Source organism: Notothenia coriiceps, unplaced genomic scaffold, assembly GCF_000735185.1.
Source record: "Notothenia coriiceps isolate Sejong01 unplaced genomic scaffold, NC01 NC01_scaffold00000339, whole genome shotgun sequence".
Lineage (NCBI taxonomy): Eukaryota > Metazoa > Chordata > Actinopteri > Perciformes > Nototheniidae > Notothenia > Notothenia coriiceps.
In genome coordinates, this window is record NW_011333040.1 from 10,442,462 (window position 1) to 10,462,102 (window position 19,641).

Genomic DNA, 19,641 nt, shown 5'->3' on the forward strand with positions numbered 1-19,641 from the left:
GGTAGCAGAATGCAATGCTCTCTGCCACAGTGTGATGGTGATACGGCCACTGGGGGTAATAAACCTGCTGGTGATGCTAACTAGTGGTTGCTGCATGTTCTCCCCCCCCCACTGAACAGAGAAGCACGTCACATGGCACAGTCATACAGACAGACATGAGTGCTTGTGTGTATGTAATATCACTCTAACATGTATATAGAAGATATGACACTACTACTTTTCATCCAAGCATTTGTAGAGCTTTACAAAGTACGTAAAGGTTAGAAAATGTGATTTAGTCACATTTATTGACGGCTCAGAAACATGGTCGCCTCGGCTCTTCACCTTCTGTATATCAATGCTCGTTGCCATTTATATGACAGCATTTCTATATTATATTATTGTACACTCACATATTACATTAATGCACACATCCTATGAACTAATCTTGTAAATGTGTAAACACAGCTACCTCTTTTACAATCTGCACAGCACTCTACTTTACATCCCAATACTGCACATTACATAGTTTTTAGTTGTCCTATTCCTTGGTAAAAAGATAAAATAAATGCAAAATAAAGAGACATAAAATACATATGATTATAAGAACAGAACTCAGATAAAGCAGAGTAGGATAGAACATCTACATCTACTCCATCATACAATCTAATAAATGTGTTGCATCCTCACACTGTCCACAGCGTCTCTGTGGGTCCCTGCCTCCAGCAGCAGACTGGCTTCTCTGTCAGAGCCATGCTGAGCCGCGTAATGAAGGGCAGTCATGTTCTTCTGCAGGCAGGAAAAGGAAGATAGTTTTAGACTGTGGAAAGATTTTAAAAAGTCACAATATGATGTGTTTATTGCAAATGATATATGCCATTGAGTGGACAGAGCGTACATTAGTCAGAGCATTGGCCTCGCAGCCGGCCTCCAGCAGCAGCCGGACACACTCACAGTGAGCTCCGTCAGAGGCCAGGTGCAGCGCTGTGAGGCCTTCCTGGAACAGAGAGGGAACGTGTCAGTGCACAGCGCTCCACACTGACTGCAGCTGTTGTGAAGTCAGTCAATTGTTTAATTATTTTATTGAATGTCAACAAATCATGACAACCACTTATGGAAGCCGAACACAAGGTCAGTTTACCATTCCAGTGATATGATCAGAGAAAAATAAAACATCAAGTGAGAACACAGCTGTCAATGGGGACTAACAACACTGGAAAAACTGAAACGTTGACCTTTATTAAATGTATTATGTCAACAGATTTCACATAAATGTATTAGGTTAGGTGAATGCAATAATATTAAGATTAAATAAAAGATTCAACTTAATAGTATTGCTTTTAACTAACCTAGTATAATTTTGTGAAATTTGTTGACATAATACTTTTAAATAAAGTCAATGTTTCAGTGTTTTCAGTGAAAGCAAGCTGTCAGCAGGTTAATGGAAAACTACAGGCAGTATTTTCATGAAACTACGTGAAAGCAAAGGAAAATGGAGTCATGACATTTTGGAGCCTTTTCAAAACACGGGGCATACACAGTAATTATGTTATGAGTCAATATGTTGTTAAAATTGTAAGATAGGGAATGTGTGTTGCATTCATGTGGTGTCAAATGTCCCCGATTGGAAGTATTCACATTGGGAAGGAACAACAATTTCGAAAAGCAGAAATCGAAGTGTTGTATAACGTTCTGAGCAAAATGATAAAAAAAACTCTCAACATTATAAAAGACTCACAAACACAGCAAAGTCCGAAGAAGATTTTCAAAATCAGGAAATTGGACTGTCCAAGGAGCATTTAAAAGCAGCATCAGCCTAAGTAGAGGTCTGACAGGTAGCATTCAAATTGTTATGTATTTTAATATTTTTGTAGCAGATCACTATAAGGTTTTAGTCAAATTGATATAATTCCCTTACTTAGCATGATGCCTCAATACAAAACAGTCATACCAATCCTCCTCCTGTGTGTTTACCAAAGACAGCATTTTGTATTGGTAGTTTATTCTTTATATCAGATGTTTGTTGTCTTAATCTTCTATGAATCCGTAAAGATATTGACACAAATGATGTCAATTATCTCCAATTTGTTGAAATCCTTTACTAAAAGTCAAGTAGTCTCTGACCAGGAGGTATTTGGAGAAATATTTCATTAATGTTATACCGTATGTAGGAGCCAAATTTAAGGTGTACCGGTATGTGTTTTTATTTATAATGTGATATTTTTTGTGTATTGGTGGTGAGCGTGCACTGGAGTTTGGGCGGAGTAAGTGGTTAGTGTACGCGGGAAGAAAACTTTCTGTTGACTGCAAGTTTCTACAACAATTTTCTGCTGTAAAGTCCTTAACCATCAATTTCATTCGTCATCATATTCAAGGTTATTGGTATTTGGAAGTATTGTATTTTTGCTTGTTTTTTTCCTGCAATAAACATTAAAACAAAACGGCACGAGTGAAGCGGTTGTTTGAGCGTGTCAAAGTGTTTCTCTTCCTGTATGGACTGCCATATATTGCTGCAATATTATATGTTTTTAAAAGTTGTTTTAAAATAGTCTAAACTATAGTAACCTTTGTGTGCCCAGTAGTGCCTGGACCACAGATCATCATCAGAGTACTAACAGCTGTGAGGTAAACCACAGTGTAGTATTCCTGCATGATTCATGAAGTGAAACCCTTTGCAGCTTTTAAGTTTTCTATATGTATATCAAAAGACAGTTTATTCAGTCAATTCCTATAAATTATTATTATATGGGCTATTACTCACAATAAGTACTTTTACTTTTGGTATTTTAAGTATATTTTGATGCCAATACTTTTGTACTGACTCAAGTAAGATTTTGTATGCAGGACTTTTACCTGTAACAGAGTATTTTTTATACTGTAGTATTTCTACTTTTACCAGAAAATATACAAAAAGTATTCGTTTAAATGGAGGGGATGAGCAACATCCAACAAGAAAGAATAATTGGACAGTATGAAGATGTCAGTTAACCTGTTTCGCTGATGTTTGTGTTGACTTTTGATTGTATTTCATGTTACTGTAAGTAAAGTATAAAAATAAAAAATATCTGAGTACTTCTTCCACCTCTGCTGTTTACTAACAACAACAACACAAGCTGAATATATTTGACAAACTCTGTCAAATTAAAAAGTAAGGTTGAAAAAAATCAGACATCTCCCAATCACACAAGTGAGGTCTGCAGCCCGCTCCACTCACTTTGTTCCTCTCGTCCACGTCCACCCCCATCTCCACCATCTTCTGCAGGATGTGTGTGTGCCCGCTCCGTGCTGCGAGGTGCATGGCAGTGTTCTCTTCCTGTAGTCCAGACATAACACATTTCAGCAGAGAGCCATTCCACTTCCTCTTCACACACAGTGTAAACACCATCACACATCCAGAGGGCCAATTACTGCTTTGTAGTAGAAACCAAAAAAGTGAAGTAAACAGTTTCTATACACACCAACTCAGCCGTTTGTTCTTTTCTTTTCAGATTCAGTCATGTTTGCATTCATACTACTACCACAAAAGCTGGATTTTGTACAGTTTTAACACCTGGTGAGAATCACTAAACTGTAGGATTAAATCAAGAAGTTCTCAATGTTTGCAAAGGCCAGAATATCTGTCAGTACAGAGTATCGGTCCAACACACACACATTATTTTTCACAGAAAGTGGGGTTTGGACACACCTGCCGGTAGATTTAAAGAGGACATATTCTCTCATACTCTCTCTCGCTCTTTATGTTTCTCATACTGCCTGTGCTGCAGCACCTCTTTTCACCCCCTGTCTGAAACCAGAGCCCAGTCTGATCTCAGTGGTTAGCTGGCCGTCTCTGTTGTGATTGGTCAACTGCTTAGAGATGTCCCGCCCCTTAGCCTATCACGTACCATGTGCTAGCAATTAGAACGGCGAGTGTTACTATGTTCCTGAATTACAAAGGAGTCCTATGGAGGCGTTTCAGGCCTTTGCAGACTATCTACATGCACAGAAAAAAACGTAGCACACTAGAGGAAAGGGAAACCCTGAAAAGCAAAATAGGGCCTTTCACATTTTATTTTGAAAGACACTTTTCATGATATCACAGTAAAAAGTAGCATGACTTTTTTTTATAAATATTGGCTACATAAATTAGACATTATTAGATAAAAAAAATAAACTCTGGTGGCATTTGTATGTGCTACACAGTACACGTCACTAGTGACCGTGGCGTTTCTCTCTCACTCAGCTCCTCAGTGAAGACTGGCATTGGGATACTTAAAGCTGCTGGAGCAAACAGGATCATGAAGCTGGCAGTATAAACAGGATATGACGTCAGAACACATCCTGCTGTATGCGGTTTGTTTAAAGAAGCCTTTAAATCATGAATGATGGATGCACTCCAGCTCACTTTAGATTAGCTGAGGTGCGGTTTTGGAAACCCAACAAATAAATATTGGATCTCTTAACGATTGAACAGTGTTAGCCTTTGTTTAAGTACAATTAGACAACAAATAAATTACCTTCTCCACTTTTCCATCAAATATGGACATGACCAAGATTATTTTTGTGCACCTCTATTACACTTACATTAAAAGCATATACCGAGAGCCATTTCATTTACTGTTTGGTTGTGTGGACTCATTTTATTCATGTTTTATTTACTATTTTGGATACTTCAATATGTTTTTGACATCCCAATTTCAAATGTCTCACCATTCTTAAGAGTGTGCTGCTCTCTGTAAGGGGGACATTGAATTACTATGCTTTTATTTGATCATTATAACATTTGCATTAAATAGTTTAAAAATGACAATAATATATATAATAATATTATCGTAATTACTTATGGGACAATGAAATCCTAACAAAAGTAGTTATGGTGACAGGCTTGGTATAATTAATGACTTAATGCGTGCGTGTGTGTTACTATACCTTGTCCTTCAGACCATGTGTGCGGCCCATTCCAATCAGAAACTCCACCACCTCAAATTGGCCATGTTCAGCTGCCAGGTGAAGCGCAGTCTTCCCTGACTGATGAGAGACAGATATTATAAAAACATATAGTGTATACACACAGTGTTTAAAGGAGACCTATCATGCTATATTTGAATAATTTATTGTAGGGCCATACCTATACAAGGTATATTTATACGTTTTATTTTTCAAAATACCAAACAGATCATGCATTTTAGCCATGCCTCATTTCGCTCTATTTTGCTCTCCTACCCCCGTCTTTGCATGCGCTGCAGCTGACCACGCCCCCCTGCAAAGGAGGGGGCCGAGTTACGAGCGTCATGTTACCATGCTGTTACCATGCCACGACAACCCCTCAACCCCAATTCCCCTGATTGGTGGAGAGTTGGCCATATAGGCGGAGCTCCTCGTCACTGACGTCAGACTATTTTCAAATCTGTATCAATCTGTATCAGTCTGTATCAGATCCGTTGCAGCCCCGTTTTTAGAGATTTGGGTATGGAGGAAAAGAGAGAGGGTTGTGTTTTCTGACACTTGGTGAGTTCCCTGACACACCGGGGACACATATTCATGTATAAAAGACGTACAAAAGTGCATTTTGCATGATAGGTCCCCTTTAAATATAAGGGTTATGTTCCACTCACCTTCATTTATTGCTGATATTCTGACAACAAACTATTAGTCATAGTAAATGGAAAGAAAGATGGGACGGAGACATTTAATATTTCCTGTTTCAGAAAATCAGAGAGCCTAGTCTGCTGATTGGTTAGCTGGTTTATTCTGTTGTGATTGGTCAACCGCTTGGAGACGTCCCGGCCCTTAGCGTATCACATGCAATGCGTTGGAGCGCTAGCTTATAGAAGCGCAAGTGTTATATAGTGATGGAGCACATGGATTTAACCTTTACAAACAATTTACATGCACCAAAACATATAGAACACACTACAGGAGAGGGAACACCCCAAAGCAGAATAGGGCCTCTTTAAAATTGCGTCAGGATTCACCTTGTCAACTCGGTCCAGCCGGATGTCCTCAAGGTCCTCCATGATGAACTCCAATACTTTGATGTGGCCTCGCTGGGCAGCACAGTGCAGCATACTGAGACCATCCTAACACACACACACACACACACACACACACACACACACACGTAGATATCACATCTCATAGTTCACCAGAACTATGAGATGTGATATCTACGTGTGTGTGTGTGTGTGTGTGTGTGTGTGTGTGTGTGTTAGGATGGTCTCAGTATGCTGCACTGTGCTGCCCAGCGANAATGCAATTAATAAAAACCAACAAGGATTTGGGTTCGTTGCTTCAGATATGGACGTGCGTTAACGGGTAGAGCTCGCGAATAGGATGAGACTCCAGGTCTCACTCAACCGCGCAACCATTATGGAATATTCTAATTAATCAGTTCTCAATATGGGACATTAATGATTGGTAATATCGACAATCCTTATGTGAGTTGAGTTTCACACTACCACTACTTCGACATTAGCTTGTCCTACAGTGACTAGCATAGCCATTTAAATTTAACCTTTACGATGCAATACGAGTCGATCAACCTTAACATAACCTAAAGAAATATCTCTCTAAGTTACCGGCGGACCTTAATTAACAACGCTTCTTGCGATTCAGCAGTGTGTTCAGGCAGCTTGAGAGCTGAGCTGAGGTACCGCACTTAACTCGTGTATTCCGCAGTTGTACATAGCTCATTTGGCAGCCTCTTGATGTGCATCCTTTTTATTCCTGAGCCACATCTAGCCCTCGGTTGCAACGGCCCACATGTACTACCATGTTACACGCTTTCTGGTCAGGTTACAGTCAAAGTGTGGGGGCCGAGCTCATCCGCTGTCGCTCTGGCTTTGGCGCATAACTTGCCAGCGCCGAGCTCTCCTATAGTGACTCCAGGCCGTGGAACAAAAGCGTAACATCCACAAGCTCAGACTATATTGCTGTCGTTTTTTATGTAAGACCCGCGGTGTATTCAATTATACGATTCGTGGTGTTTCAGCATCAGGATGTCGCTTACATGTGGCATTGGATTGATTTCTTCAATAAAGACGTCAGATTCAGGTGTGCTACAGGGATGTGAGAAATATCTTGAGCGACATGCGACGAACAAGAAAATACATTTGCAATGCTTCTGAAAACAAAACGAGACATATGTGAGGCCAGGCTGACGGATAATAAAGCATCCAAAAAGAGCCTCATAAGTATAACCTAAAACATATCGATATGGAGGCGCCTATCCTTTTGCTCTAGTGGTTTACCGTGGCAATTGTGCAGATGCTGGTAGAAGGTGGCGGGAGATGAGGGAGCGACGCAGTGGTGTGTTTATGTCTGAGAGACTCTGGCAGCTGACAGTATGAAACCAACAAATTAAAAAAGACAACTTGGAGACATCACACCCAGCCACGTTAAGCAAGCCACTCGAGTTTTTCAGAGAAACTCGGCGAATACCGTCAGCGGGAACATACTTTTGTAAAAAACTGCAAAACAGGTGAACAGCAAAGCACTTTCAGCATTCCTACCAAAGTTGCATAACAGAATTGCACATGAGCAAGACCACACACACCATAGCAGAGGAGCTCATACTCCCGCAGCTTTAGATATGGTGTCAACCAATGCTTGATGAGAAAAGCGCAGAAAAATTAAAGGCCATCCTCTTTCCAATGACCACAGTTGCAAGACGTATAAGCGACATTTCTGATGATCTTGAAAAAAACAACTAATCGAAAAAAATGAAAGACAAACGTTTCGCCTAGAAGAATGGATGAGGCTACCGACAGCAATAAAGACTGCTTGTTTATTGCTTATGTTCGCTTTGTCACGTCTGAGTCACTATATGAGGGAGTTACTGTTTTGCAAGTATGGTCCAAAGCAGAGCGACAGCTGATGAGCTCTTCAAACTTATTGACTGTTACCTGACAGAAAAATGGGCTGAAATGGGAAAACTGTGTGGGCGTTTGCACGGATGGCGCACCAAGACCCATGGCCAGGAAATAAAAAAGGGATTGCACAGGGCACCTAATCAAGCGTGCCTCGCCAAAATGGCGCAATGGACGCACTGCGTAATACACAGGGGAAGCGCTCGCATCCCAGGCAGATGAGCCCTGAACTGAACGAGGTGATGACTGATACTGTTGGTGCGGTCAAATTCATAAAAACTAGACCCCTGAAAGGCGCGGCTGTTCTCTGCATTGTGTGGAGGAGATGGTGCGCAACATACAGCTGTGCTGTTTCACACGCGAGGCCAGGTGGTTATCCCGTGGGAAAGTGCTGTCGCGCGTCTACGAAGCTCAGAGAGGAAATCCGGGATGTTTTTGGAGGAGGAGAAAATGTATGAGGCTGCGCGAGCAAATTCCGGTGATGAACACTTTCTGATGAAACTGGCCTATTCTCAGCGATATCTTTGGAAAAGCTGAATGAATTAAATATTCAGCTCCCAAGGCAGAGACAAGCACCTCCCTCACCTGGCAGATAAAAGATCAGGCGCATTCCACTCGTAAGCTCGAGATGTGGGGCAGGCGACTTGATCAGGGAAACACAGAGTGCTTTGAGAATCTGACTGAATTTGCTGAAACAAAGTGATTCTGGAGCAAAACACCATGATTCCATGTCTTCAGGAGCATATCTCTTCCCTGAGAGGATACTTTCAAAAGTACTTCCCAAACAACAGCGCACAGTATGACTGGGTGAGAGATCCTTTTAACGCAGCAGGCACCTGCTGATTTCAGCTCTGCCTGAAGAGGAACAGTTCATCGAGATGACGTCAGACTCCACCCTGAGGATGCGGTTTACAGCTCAGACACTGACTGAATTCTGGCTGTGTGTGTGAGAGGGAAGCATCCACTCATTGGACAGAGGGCTGTGGGAATTCTGCTTCCTTTCGCCACATCTTATCTCTGTGAGATAGGCTTTTCAGCTGTTGCCACACTGAAAACAAAGTACAGAGCTAGGCTCCACATTGAGCCTGACCTGCGAGTGGCCGTATCAAGCCTGCAAACCCCGTTTGAGATGATGTGCAGTGAAAAAACAGGCTCATTGCAAGCCACTAATACACTAACTCTCACAAACTGCCCTCACAACACTTGTCCAATATCTGCATTTGTTCTTTTTTCCTACACATTTAACTCAATTGTTTTTGTTCTTGCAAAGTGAAACGAAATCATCATTTTTGATGTCACAAAAGTGATTTGCTAAATAGTTATTTGCACAACAGAAAAGGGAAAGGAATGTTCATGTTAAAAAGTAATGTTTATGATTTTGGATATCAAATGGTTTGCTAAAGTTAGTTATTTGCACAACATACATAGTGAAATGAATGTTCATGTTAAAAAAAGTAATGTTCATGTTTTTGATATCAAAGTGGGTTTGCTAAAGTTAGTTATTTGCACAACATACATGACTAAGAGAAGTGAAGTGAATGTTCATGTTAAGAAAAGAAATTAAGAAAGGAATGTTGATGATAAAAAACTAATGTTAATTTTGATGTTACAAAAGGTGGTGTGTAGTGCAGTGTTAAATATTATTTGCACAACAGTTGTTATTTGCACAACCGAAATGACTAAAACACGTGAGACGAATGTTCTTTTTTTGATGCTGTATCAATAAAGTTAAAAACAGCCTATTTTGTCACCAGTTTGTCGGGGTGGGGGGGCCTGAAAAATGTTCTTCCTCAAAAGGGGGGCCTGACAGAAAAAGTTTGAGAACCACTGCACTACAGGAAAGGGAAAACCTCAAAAACCATACTAGTGCCCCTTTAAGGTGTTTTTTTATGATTTGTTTTGCATTTGTTAGTCTTATGTTTAATATTTAAAGTATATTTTGCTGATTATATTTACGTATTTATACTAACTTAAATACCATTTTAAGTGCAGGATGTTTACAGTGTGGTTTAACTAATTTGAGTTAAATATTTGTAATCTTTTTCCACTCCTGTAATTTAGTCTGACATTGTGTTCCTATTTTGCCTCCGTCATGGTTGGATCTCGCCTTCTAATCCGTCACATTTTTGGCAGATTGGCTTTTGTTTTATTCACTGGTGGTGTGTCATTAAAAAGGCACTGCCAATGTTTTCCTACCCAGAGCCTGATTGGATTTCTAAATCCTCATTAGCAGCACTGCCTTCACTCACTGTCTCCTCCACACATACTCATACACAGTTAAATCTGGATTCCAAATGACTCATAGCTTTCATTCTTTACTCAGGTGCTTGCTTCTTGCCTCCCCTTCTCGGGCTTTAGGGAGAGGGTGAGCAGCACATTCTCGCTTCCTGCTCTGGAGGATTGTGCTCAACCTGCCCACATCCGTCAATGTCTTTCCTTTGCTTCATCCCTCTCTGCCTGCCTTCCTCCACTTTTATTTGTCACCATGCAACCCACATGTTCCTCTCACATATCCAATGCATTGTTCTATACACTGTTTGCGATCTTGTTCAGCTAAGAGGAATTCAGAAGGAAACAGAAAACATGAAATTGTGTAACCAATTAATGTTTGGGAGAAGGGGTTATTTTTGTCATTCACATACGATTCACATTGCTTGTTCCTTGGAGTGTTTCAGTATAACTGACAAAATATGGAGTTTTAAAGGGATATTTTGAAGTGTTTCAGGTGGGGTTGTATGACATCTGTTTCCATAGTTACGCCCCTTTTTGGGATAAACCGACAGGAGCTACAACCTCAAAGAAAAGCAATTAACTACTTTTCATGGGTGCAGAAGCAAACCATATTTTTACCTTCAAAAACATGGCCAACCTTGAAAAGTCGATATCACTTCAAGCTTACGATATTTTTTTCAAATATTTGTAACACTTTATATTTGACAACAACTCTTATTTTAGCTCCCAAAACAAAATAGTTTGTGGTCGCTGCTGTTTCCAGCATCTCTTGTGTTCTACAAGGTCAAAATACATATTTTCTTCAATCATTTGTTTTGTCCAGTCTGGTGCCTTTAAAGAGATGATGGATAACACCTTTAGTCACCCATATGAAAGGAAAGCTGACTGCGTGGTAAAGTAGCGGAAATATTCTAGAAATGCTGTTCTTGACACAGATATTCAGTTTTCTTAGATAGACATTTTTTTAGATTAGCTTAATTATTTGACTGCCCTCAGCTGTATACTGCTTTGCTCAGTGACTGTACTTCCTGTCTGTTTCTCCAAACTGGGGGCTTGCCAATCGCCAAGTGCTGTATAAATACACCGACTATAGATAAGTCCCTCAAAAACACTACTTCAAAACATCTTACAATATCCTTTACAGTTATATCAATTGTTTTTCTGGAATTTTTTCATGGCTATGAGCCATATGAAAATATGATGATCCCATTTTTAATCCCGGCTACAGAGCTCTCATTGATTAGTTGTGTCTCCAACTGGGATAGGCAGAATTCAGAACAGACATCATGTCACATCACCACATCCATGTGACCTGGCGTGCTTCAACCTAAAACTGTGAAAGAAAAGACATGGTTTAGTTATTTGAAAGCAATTATAATTTATGTAAGGAGGTCAAGGGAAAGAGTGTGTCGGCATGTAGAGAATTTATTGTAAAGTACATTTTAAACTGATGACAAGATCATTTGACTACGATGGGTAGAACGATGTGTGTAATCCCTGGAGAGCCTTGGCAATGTGTCCCGCCCCGTCTGATAAAAGGGAGATTACACGGATGATTTACTACAGATTACAACAAGCGGCTCCACCAGTGATTTCACTAATAGTTCATCAGTCACACCAACAAATGGAAACTTTAATTAATCCATGAGTTCCAGGAAAACAAATTAACAAAACAACCTGTGTGGTTAACACTTTCAAATTGTTTTACAGTCATTTACTGTATATTTTGTCCGTGCATTTCCGCATAGCGGTCAATCCCTAAACCTCTTAATCTGTTTTGTAATCCGTTTCATCATCACTTTTTTTTAATGGTGAAGTGGAATCAGAGCAGGCGTCTATATTGAAAAGGAATTTATATTTCAAATATGTTGTATAAGTTACCATCAGGCAAAAGGTACAAATACCCAGTTTCCTCAAATCAGATGCTAAAATGATCAGCCTTTGGTGATAATTATCATGATGGTCATAATTATCTTTTGTTTCACATCCAACGTTTTTTAGTAATCGACAGAAAGATAATGTTCTAACCAGTTATTTCAATAGCTCTAGGTCAAATCCCTCGATGATTCCCACTCAAGATTTCTTAGTAGTACCCACAGTTCGAAGTATTTCAACTTGACCGTGTCCTTAGCTGATCTCAGTAGTATCATTAAAGACTATAAAGGAGAATTACTTGTCGATGAGGCTGTGGATAATCTGGTCATAGATAAAGTAAATCTGCAGGACAGTGTCAAATCTAAAACTCCATCCGTCCGCAAAGTTCTCCCGGGCATATGGGCCTGGCGACTTCCCACCGCACTTTTCCACTCTGCCCTGCCAAGCTAATTCAAGAGTGACTCCCCAGCAGCGAGTCTATTTACAGGCAGAACAAGAGTGCTTCCTTAAATACAGTCCCTGTTGGTCAATGAAGGGGAGGGAAAATACTTATTTTCATTAGTCCCCTTTGTAAATGAAGGGGATTAAATTCTACGAGGAAGCAACCTTTTTTCTAGCGTTGAGTCATGAAGGGTGTAGTAGGGAATGTTTACAGCAGCTGCAGCTGACACAGGAGGAAATAAAAGCCTGCCCTCCAACCTGAAGCTGACAGATTTGTCGGAGGCGAGGTTGTAGCACTTTGAAAAAAAAAAAAAAGCTGACATCTGGAGAGCCTTAAAACCACTGACATTTAGGGCATTAGCTCTCCAGCATTAAAAAGCTAGAGACAGGGAAGACAGTTGATAGGAGAAAAACAGAAAAGGGAAAAGAAAAAAATAGAAGAGAGGAAGTGAGAGGCGGGGGTGGATCTGAACCACCAACTGCATTTGACATTCGACCACTGTTTACATGCTAATGAACTCTACACACTTACATATATGCAGTGTATATATAGTACATGTTATGTAGAAGGACTGGAGTTTTACATACGCCTGACTGCTGGGCCTCTTTGAATCATACTTACGTCTCCCATCACCATGGCTACAACCTACTGTAGTGTGGAGGCGCGCTCTACATCTCTCCCATGCTTTCCCTGGTGAGCCGATCCCACAGTCGTGGGTTAAAGTAATGGGTCTGAATCTTTGTCTTTCTTTGAAAAGCTCCACCAAATGTTTTTTATTAAGGGGGTGGTGCCGGAATGAGTCCTTAAATCTGAAAATTATTTGGCATATTACCACTTCTAGTTCCCTTGTCTCCAGGTCAACGTTTTTTTTGTATGTGTTATTGGTTAGATGCCTGAAATAAGATCTGAGGTTAATACAAGCTCATACGATTTTTATGTTTGTTCTACGACATAAAATACTTGAATCAATCAAAAATACTTTATTAACCCAAGGGGGAAATTAAGTAGGGTTGCACCATATTAGAATGAAATAATTGAATATGTAAACAAACATAGTTTTAAATAAAAACGTGCAATAAAATTCAGTGTAGCCAATGGAACTCAGTGTCTTCCCAAACAGTCTGGAAACCATCAAAAGAAAAGTTGGAAACGTTGTTGATGGAAACATTGCCCGAACTGTCAGGAAGCAATCAATGGAAATAATGTTGTCAGATATATCCGGGTGCGGCCATGTTTTCGTAAATCCCAATATCTCCAGATATTCTGTCTGACTCCTAGCAACACAATTAGCTTGTCTATTCCATAAGTCAATAGTCCCTCTTATGCAAACACCAAAAACAAGTCAGATTTTAGCTTGGATGTCTTAAGGTGAGGTCATGCAACTGTGATGTAGTTAGTTTTACGCAATTTTCTTCAGGCATTTCGCTTCAAAAACTACTCAAGTGGTGTAAATATGTCAAGATTATCCTGATGATCAAAACATGTAAATAGCATAAAGGTTTGGTTGCCACAAAGCTTATTTGTCTGCATTATTCAAAAATCCACTGGATTATTGCTTTAGTAGAGGGAGCGCTTGTAATGCTCAGTTCCGGGTCGGCCTACAGAAATACGTCGTCACTGCACCACTGTATTGGGGTCTCTGCTTTATTCAGTTCATGATGAGATTTTGTGCATGATAGCATGTGTCCTCACAGTGTACCTGCATGTTGTATCACTCTCTCACAGGATCTCCTTATCCAAAGATGCCATGGAGCTTTTTGACGAAGATACAGGAGTCCTAGAGGTTCCGCTAACAGTGCTAGTAGCAGGCCAGGTTTGTAACATAAAACACACGCAGTGTATTTTACAGTTAACCTCCCTTTTTATCTGAAAACATCTTTCTTATTGTGCAAAATAAAGGGCTTATGTCCTACTTTGTTTCTAATAGAGGCAGAGCGGCTGAAGGTTGTAACCCATTTTGCTGGTAACAAGCTAAAATTTTCTCATACCCCCAAGGCCCAGTTACTCTATGGGTGCTAATAAGCCGAGCATAAAGGTTGCCCCATATGGTTTCACTGAAAATGTCTCTCAAAGCTCAAAAGGGAACAGAGTGTGTGTTTTCTTCTTATTCCATTGCGTACATATTATCTGGCCATTTTTGGCATGTATTACATTTTTGTTGTGGTTACTTTTGTTAAATCTCATGCCTTTTAACATGTGGTAATGCTTGTGGCTTACAGAATAAAAACAAAGTGATTTTTAATAAACTCTTAAAAAGGTACAAGCCTATGTGGATACAACATGTAAATTGGTAAGTCATCTATGTTACATTGTTGTCAGGAACAATTTAATTACCTGCCTTGGAGATGACACTTTTTAAAAACAATGTGCAGCTGAAATGGGTTCACATTTATATTATGTATATATTTATTCTGGGTTAATTTTGGGCACATTTTGAGAAAAACATTCCCCCGTGTCTTATTGCCAAATGCAACGAAAAAGCTGTGATTCACATCTCTGCTCTGGCTTTCCCCCCTCATCAGCAGCACCTGAGGCTGTTGTATTATTCAGCGCCATCCGTCATACTAAAGTAACAGAAAAAAACACTTTTCAGAAACAAATGCAATCATTTTTCTTGACGATGTTTCTCAACAAACTGCTGAGACACAGCAGGCAGCAGATGGATGAATGTCAGCTTAATGTAGGCATCTGTCCTGGTCATCAATTTCAATTATATCAACTTTATTGCCAATAAATCATGTTTGGTCCTGGCAAATGGCTCTTATTACTGAGGTAAACAGTTATTGCTCTGGAGAAGAAGTCAATCAGAGTGGAATTCAGAATGGTTCATTGTTAGAAAAATAAATAAAACTGTCCAAGAATCTGAAAGTGAACTGATCTAAGCTGGGTTTTCTCCCACACACTCCACCCCTTCGTCAACGCCTCCATTGGACTCCTTTGTTTACTTCCATAACATAATGACATCACTATGTCACACTCGCACTCCTATTGGCTAGCGCTCCAATAGGCTAAGGGCTGGGACATCTCTAAGCGGTTGACCAATCACAACAGAGTCAGTCAGCTAACCAATCAGAGCAGACTGGGCTCTGGTTTCCGACGGAGGGTGAAAAGAGGTGCTGCAGCACAGGCAGTATGAGGAAAATAAAGAGCTTTTTGAACATTAAAGCATGGAGACATGTCACTGTAGAGACATTAAATACAAATATGAACCTGAAAATGACCATAATGTGGCCACTTTAAATGCTTTTTTGCAGCTTTCCAATGGCTGCGCAAACTTTTTTTGATACCTAGGGCTTGATAATATCTGATCTAGGCTTTATTTATTTGTTTGCACTCAGTGAGGACTAACACATGTAGATGCTCAATCTGGAATCAGTTTATTCCTAATTAGTTTTCAATAATCACATATAATAGGTGTGTCTTAATGCGATGAACCTATTACAATATACAGCTCTGAAAGAAATTAAGAGACCATTGCAAAATTATCTATGGGTATGAGTTGTGTAAATTGATTTTTTTTAAATTGTATTCCATAAACTACTGACAAAATATATCTGACACTGGAATGGAATGGCTGCCATACATGTAGAGATTGAGATTTAAGAAAAATGTTGAGTGGTCTCAGAGCTGTGTCTTTAGAACGGTCCACATCATGAATTTGTTGTTAAACGGGGCATTATTGTGCAACAAACACTGTCGGGGAGACCGTTTTCCAATCTGTGTCAGACAACATAAATCGTTTCCCTCAAGAGGCATACATCTCTTAACACATCCTTTTTTCAAAACAAACTTGCATTTGGAAATATATAAACCCAGAAGTCCTTGAAGCGCAAAATAAATATCTCCTAGCGACTGAATTCCTTCAGCTCGTCAGCAGCAGCCTTTATTCAAAAACACGGAGCAGCTGCTTAAACATTGGTGTTGCATCGATGCCAGTCCTCTTTCTCAGCTAATCTAAATCTGGTTGGTCTTCTTGCCAGATCGTCACCTTCCCCCCCATCCAGCCCATATTCCAAGTCTTCCTGAGAGGAGAGGATTGTGGGGGGGAAGCAGAGCCAAAGACTGGGCCAGGATGCTCATGTGGAGCACCAAAGCTGTTGCCCTCCGCCCTAGACCCTGAGCCCCTGGCATTAGACCAACACACACACACAAACACACACGCTGTCGTATGGTCACCAGACACCAGAACAGCCAGGACAGCAATGATGCAGAGAGCTATAAACAAGTTCATCTGTTGACATGATCCAGGAAGACGTGATCTTGAGTAAAAAAACACAGCTCCCAAGATTACTTAGTTTTCAAAAGTAGTGCTGCTCATACATAAAGAATTGTTAAAGGAAAAGGCTGATAATACAATATATTTTCATATTGCCAATCAATCCCATAAAAAGACCAAAACCAATTATTTGATACCAACCTATATTGACAGTGCATCCATTATTGATTTATCTTCAATAATCTTTGAGCCTAGCCTTATTTAGTGTCGAGGAACTATTTTCTAAGCACAGAATGAGCCACAATCATGGATGTATTAATACAACTGGGTGCAGCGTTGACAATTACTCAGTGCCTCATGGAGCCAAAAATGGCCTGAATGAAGATACAAAAATGTGGGTTCAGTCAAGAATCACTTATTTATATTAGGGCTATTAAAGTGTTCTTATTGGGTAGTTTATTTACATCCCAAAAAGTATATATAGTAAGTATAGTAGTAGCTGATTTACAGACGTCTATTTCCCAATGTAAGTCTACAGAGAGGCGAAATCCGCCCCATTACTTCCGACCCATGGAACCTTATTTCGGAAAAATTATTTATTGAAGTCAATGGGGAGAGAAAGATTATCTTTCGATCCCGTTTGAATTGTGCCATGAATTACACATATGATGTTTGTCAATCTTAAAAAATAATTTCCATGTCAAAAAAGTCAGTCACTTGTAAAACTGTTGAAATATGAGACTATGAAAAATACACAACTAGAAAGACTACAAATCCCAGAATCCCGGTCCCGCATGCTGGCTCTTACGGAACCGACTAACTCCCCTTGTGTGTACTGTATGTACAGCTCTCAACATGGCCAGACTTGTAGTGATTTTCACCTCTTTTAATACTGTTCGCCTCATTCTGAAAGAAAGAAGTGAAATGTGCTTACGTGACGGCCGTCTTGGTGTGTGGTGCGAGGCAGGAGATGTAGTTCACTGAGCGGTTTCACACAAAAAAAAGTGTTACTTCATAGTTTTACGACACATTTAAATAGTTTTGACTGGCAAAATTATCTTTTAAATTGACAAACATCATATGTGTAATTCGTTGCACAATTCAAACAGGATCGAAAGATAATCTTTCTCTCGCCATTGACTTCAATACATACTTTTTCCGAAATAAGGTCCCATGAAGCTCCCCCGGAAGGGGAGGGACTTCGCCTCACTATGGTAAAAAGTATTTTTAGGGCCCAATGACGTCACACGACTGACATGGAAGTTGAAGTACCACGGTTTGGCCACTACACAAATTTGCTTCAATGCCCAACTAACTTCCTGGGGGCTTGGCCACCCTGTCGCACTGGGAGACTTTTTTCCCAGTCCCAGTGTAACAAATATCTGAGCAGTGTACAGTAACAAGAGGGATTTGAATCAAATCATGCGCAAATGATTGGACTGTTAAAAGTGGGTGGGCTTAGAATGTAGCACGACATGGAGCTAAAGAGGACTGTGGCTATGTTGCCGCTTAAAGTTGTGGATGATTTATGTTCATTACATTATTATGAAATTAGAATGAAGTAAAGAGAAATTAATGCGGTGTTGTAACATGTATAAAGGGAACTGATCCTCTTTGTTGATTATTCATTGAAGAAAAACATCCCAAGATCTGTAAAGCTGCTTTACGTGTGTGCGTTCAGGTGAAGCCGGTCCCTTTCACCATGCAGGCCGTGGTGACCTGCTCAGAGCTGCTCTTTGACCGGGCCCAGGTGGACTTTGGCTTCTGCTCCGTTAACCAGTCGGTGAGGAGCAGCGTCCGCCTCACCAACACCTCCCTGCTGCCCCAGGACTTTGGCTTTTTGGGCGTTCCAGACGTACGGCACACTGCTCAAGAGCTTCTCTCTTTTCAATTTGTAGTACTGCGATAGGCTTGTGTTTAATATTACTGTACTTTTGATGTACAGTCACTTGGATCCATGCCATAGGAAACTCACTAAATCTAATGTCTTCTTTTTCCACTGATTCTTGAGATAAGGGACAAAACAAGCATTCGGTCATATTCTTTTTTTTTTTAAATACTTATACACTTATTTTAAATAATATATATATAAAGGTCATGGTTTCATTTAATCAATTCAACAATAGTTCAAAGTCCTCAAGTACGTCATATTAGGGTTTATTAATAAGAAATAGATTCATTTCATAGATTTCTTTGTGAATTCACACCATTTTGAAAAACCCAGTTTTGAAATACCTTTATTTTGTACATTAACTTTAAATATTAAGTATAAATAATCAGTGTTCTTCATTTAAAAAATAAATATGACATGTAGTTCATGTGGTGTTATAATATATAAACACAATAACAACACATGTTTCTTTAAAAGAATGACAAAAAAAGAAAAAAACTTCATCTGACAGTGTTGACACAACTGACTGTTCAAATCAATTAAGTATAAACCAATATTTTGCTAAGAACTGATTACTTCATGATGTCAGGTGCTGAGGAGACTCATATTTAGTTATTCAATAAATATCTATTCACTGTTGGAAATTCCTCCTTACTCTTGCTTTCACAGCTCTCCTATTCATTTATTTTTTAGATTTGCTCTTTTTGTTCAACCTTTAAAGTTGCAAATCCTTTAGATTTCATTCCTGGTTGATTTGGCAACCTCTGTGGTTACCGTGGAAACAGCAAATGCAGTTCAGCACTACAGCAAACGCTCGTCGAGGAGCTGCTTTGGTAAAAATAAAACAGTTGGATATTTGGAATATGAAGCAGCAGCACTGTGAGCTATAACCTGGTACAGATCTGATTCATTTGAAAGAGTGGATAGTAAACAGTATTAATGAGATTGAATCAACTTGATTACCTGGGAATGGTGTACTCAGACATTACCAACAAAAAAACACCACAATCCTTAAACTGCCGACCCAATTTTAGAATGTTAATTTTCCAGTGTTTTCCTAGACTTCTGCTTTTATTGCTGTGTTAATGGCACTAATCTAATAAGGGGTGCAATAAAAATAGCTGCCAGTTGTTGTCTTTAATTTCATCCGGCTTTAACT

The 19,641-nt window shown here is 39.7% G+C and overlaps 3 protein-coding genes across 4 annotated transcripts in view; 2 read left to right on the plus strand and 1 right to left on the minus strand.

Annotated features, from left to right (window-relative positions):
• Positions 1 to 6,056, minus strand: part of LOC104945317 (ankyrin repeat and death domain-containing protein 1A-like) — a 6,700-nt gene extending 644 nt beyond the window's left edge. The window contains exons 1-5 of the mRNA XM_010770966.1: positions 5,934 to 6,056; positions 4,888 to 4,986; positions 3,194 to 3,292; positions 878 to 976; positions 670 to 799 (exon numbers count right to left, since the gene is read on the minus strand). Coding sequence (XP_010769268.1) covers positions 725 to 799; positions 878 to 976; positions 3,194 to 3,292; positions 4,888 to 4,986; positions 5,934 to 6,026 — 465 coding nt within the window. The 5' untranslated portion in view covers positions 6,027 to 6,056 and the 3' untranslated portion in view covers positions 670 to 724. The remainder of the gene's footprint in view (positions 1 to 669; positions 800 to 877; positions 977 to 3,193; positions 3,293 to 4,887; positions 4,987 to 5,933) is intronic.
• Positions 1 to 19,641, plus strand: part of LOC104950819 (CUB and sushi domain-containing protein 3-like) — a 109,958-nt gene that overhangs the window by 18,233 nt on the left and 72,084 nt on the right. The gene's annotated exons all lie outside the window — the stretch shown is intronic.
• LOC104945328 (uncharacterized) overlaps positions 1 to 19,641 on the plus strand; it is a 39,025-nt gene that overhangs the window by 5,543 nt on the left and 13,841 nt on the right. For both annotated transcript variants that reach the window (XM_010770986.1, XM_010770978.1), the window contains exons 2-3: positions 14,101 to 14,188; positions 18,273 to 18,446. In XM_010770986.1, the coding sequence (XP_010769288.1) occupies positions 14,101 to 14,188; positions 18,273 to 18,446 (262 nt within the window). The remainder of the gene's footprint in view (positions 1 to 14,100; positions 14,189 to 18,272; positions 18,447 to 19,641) is intronic.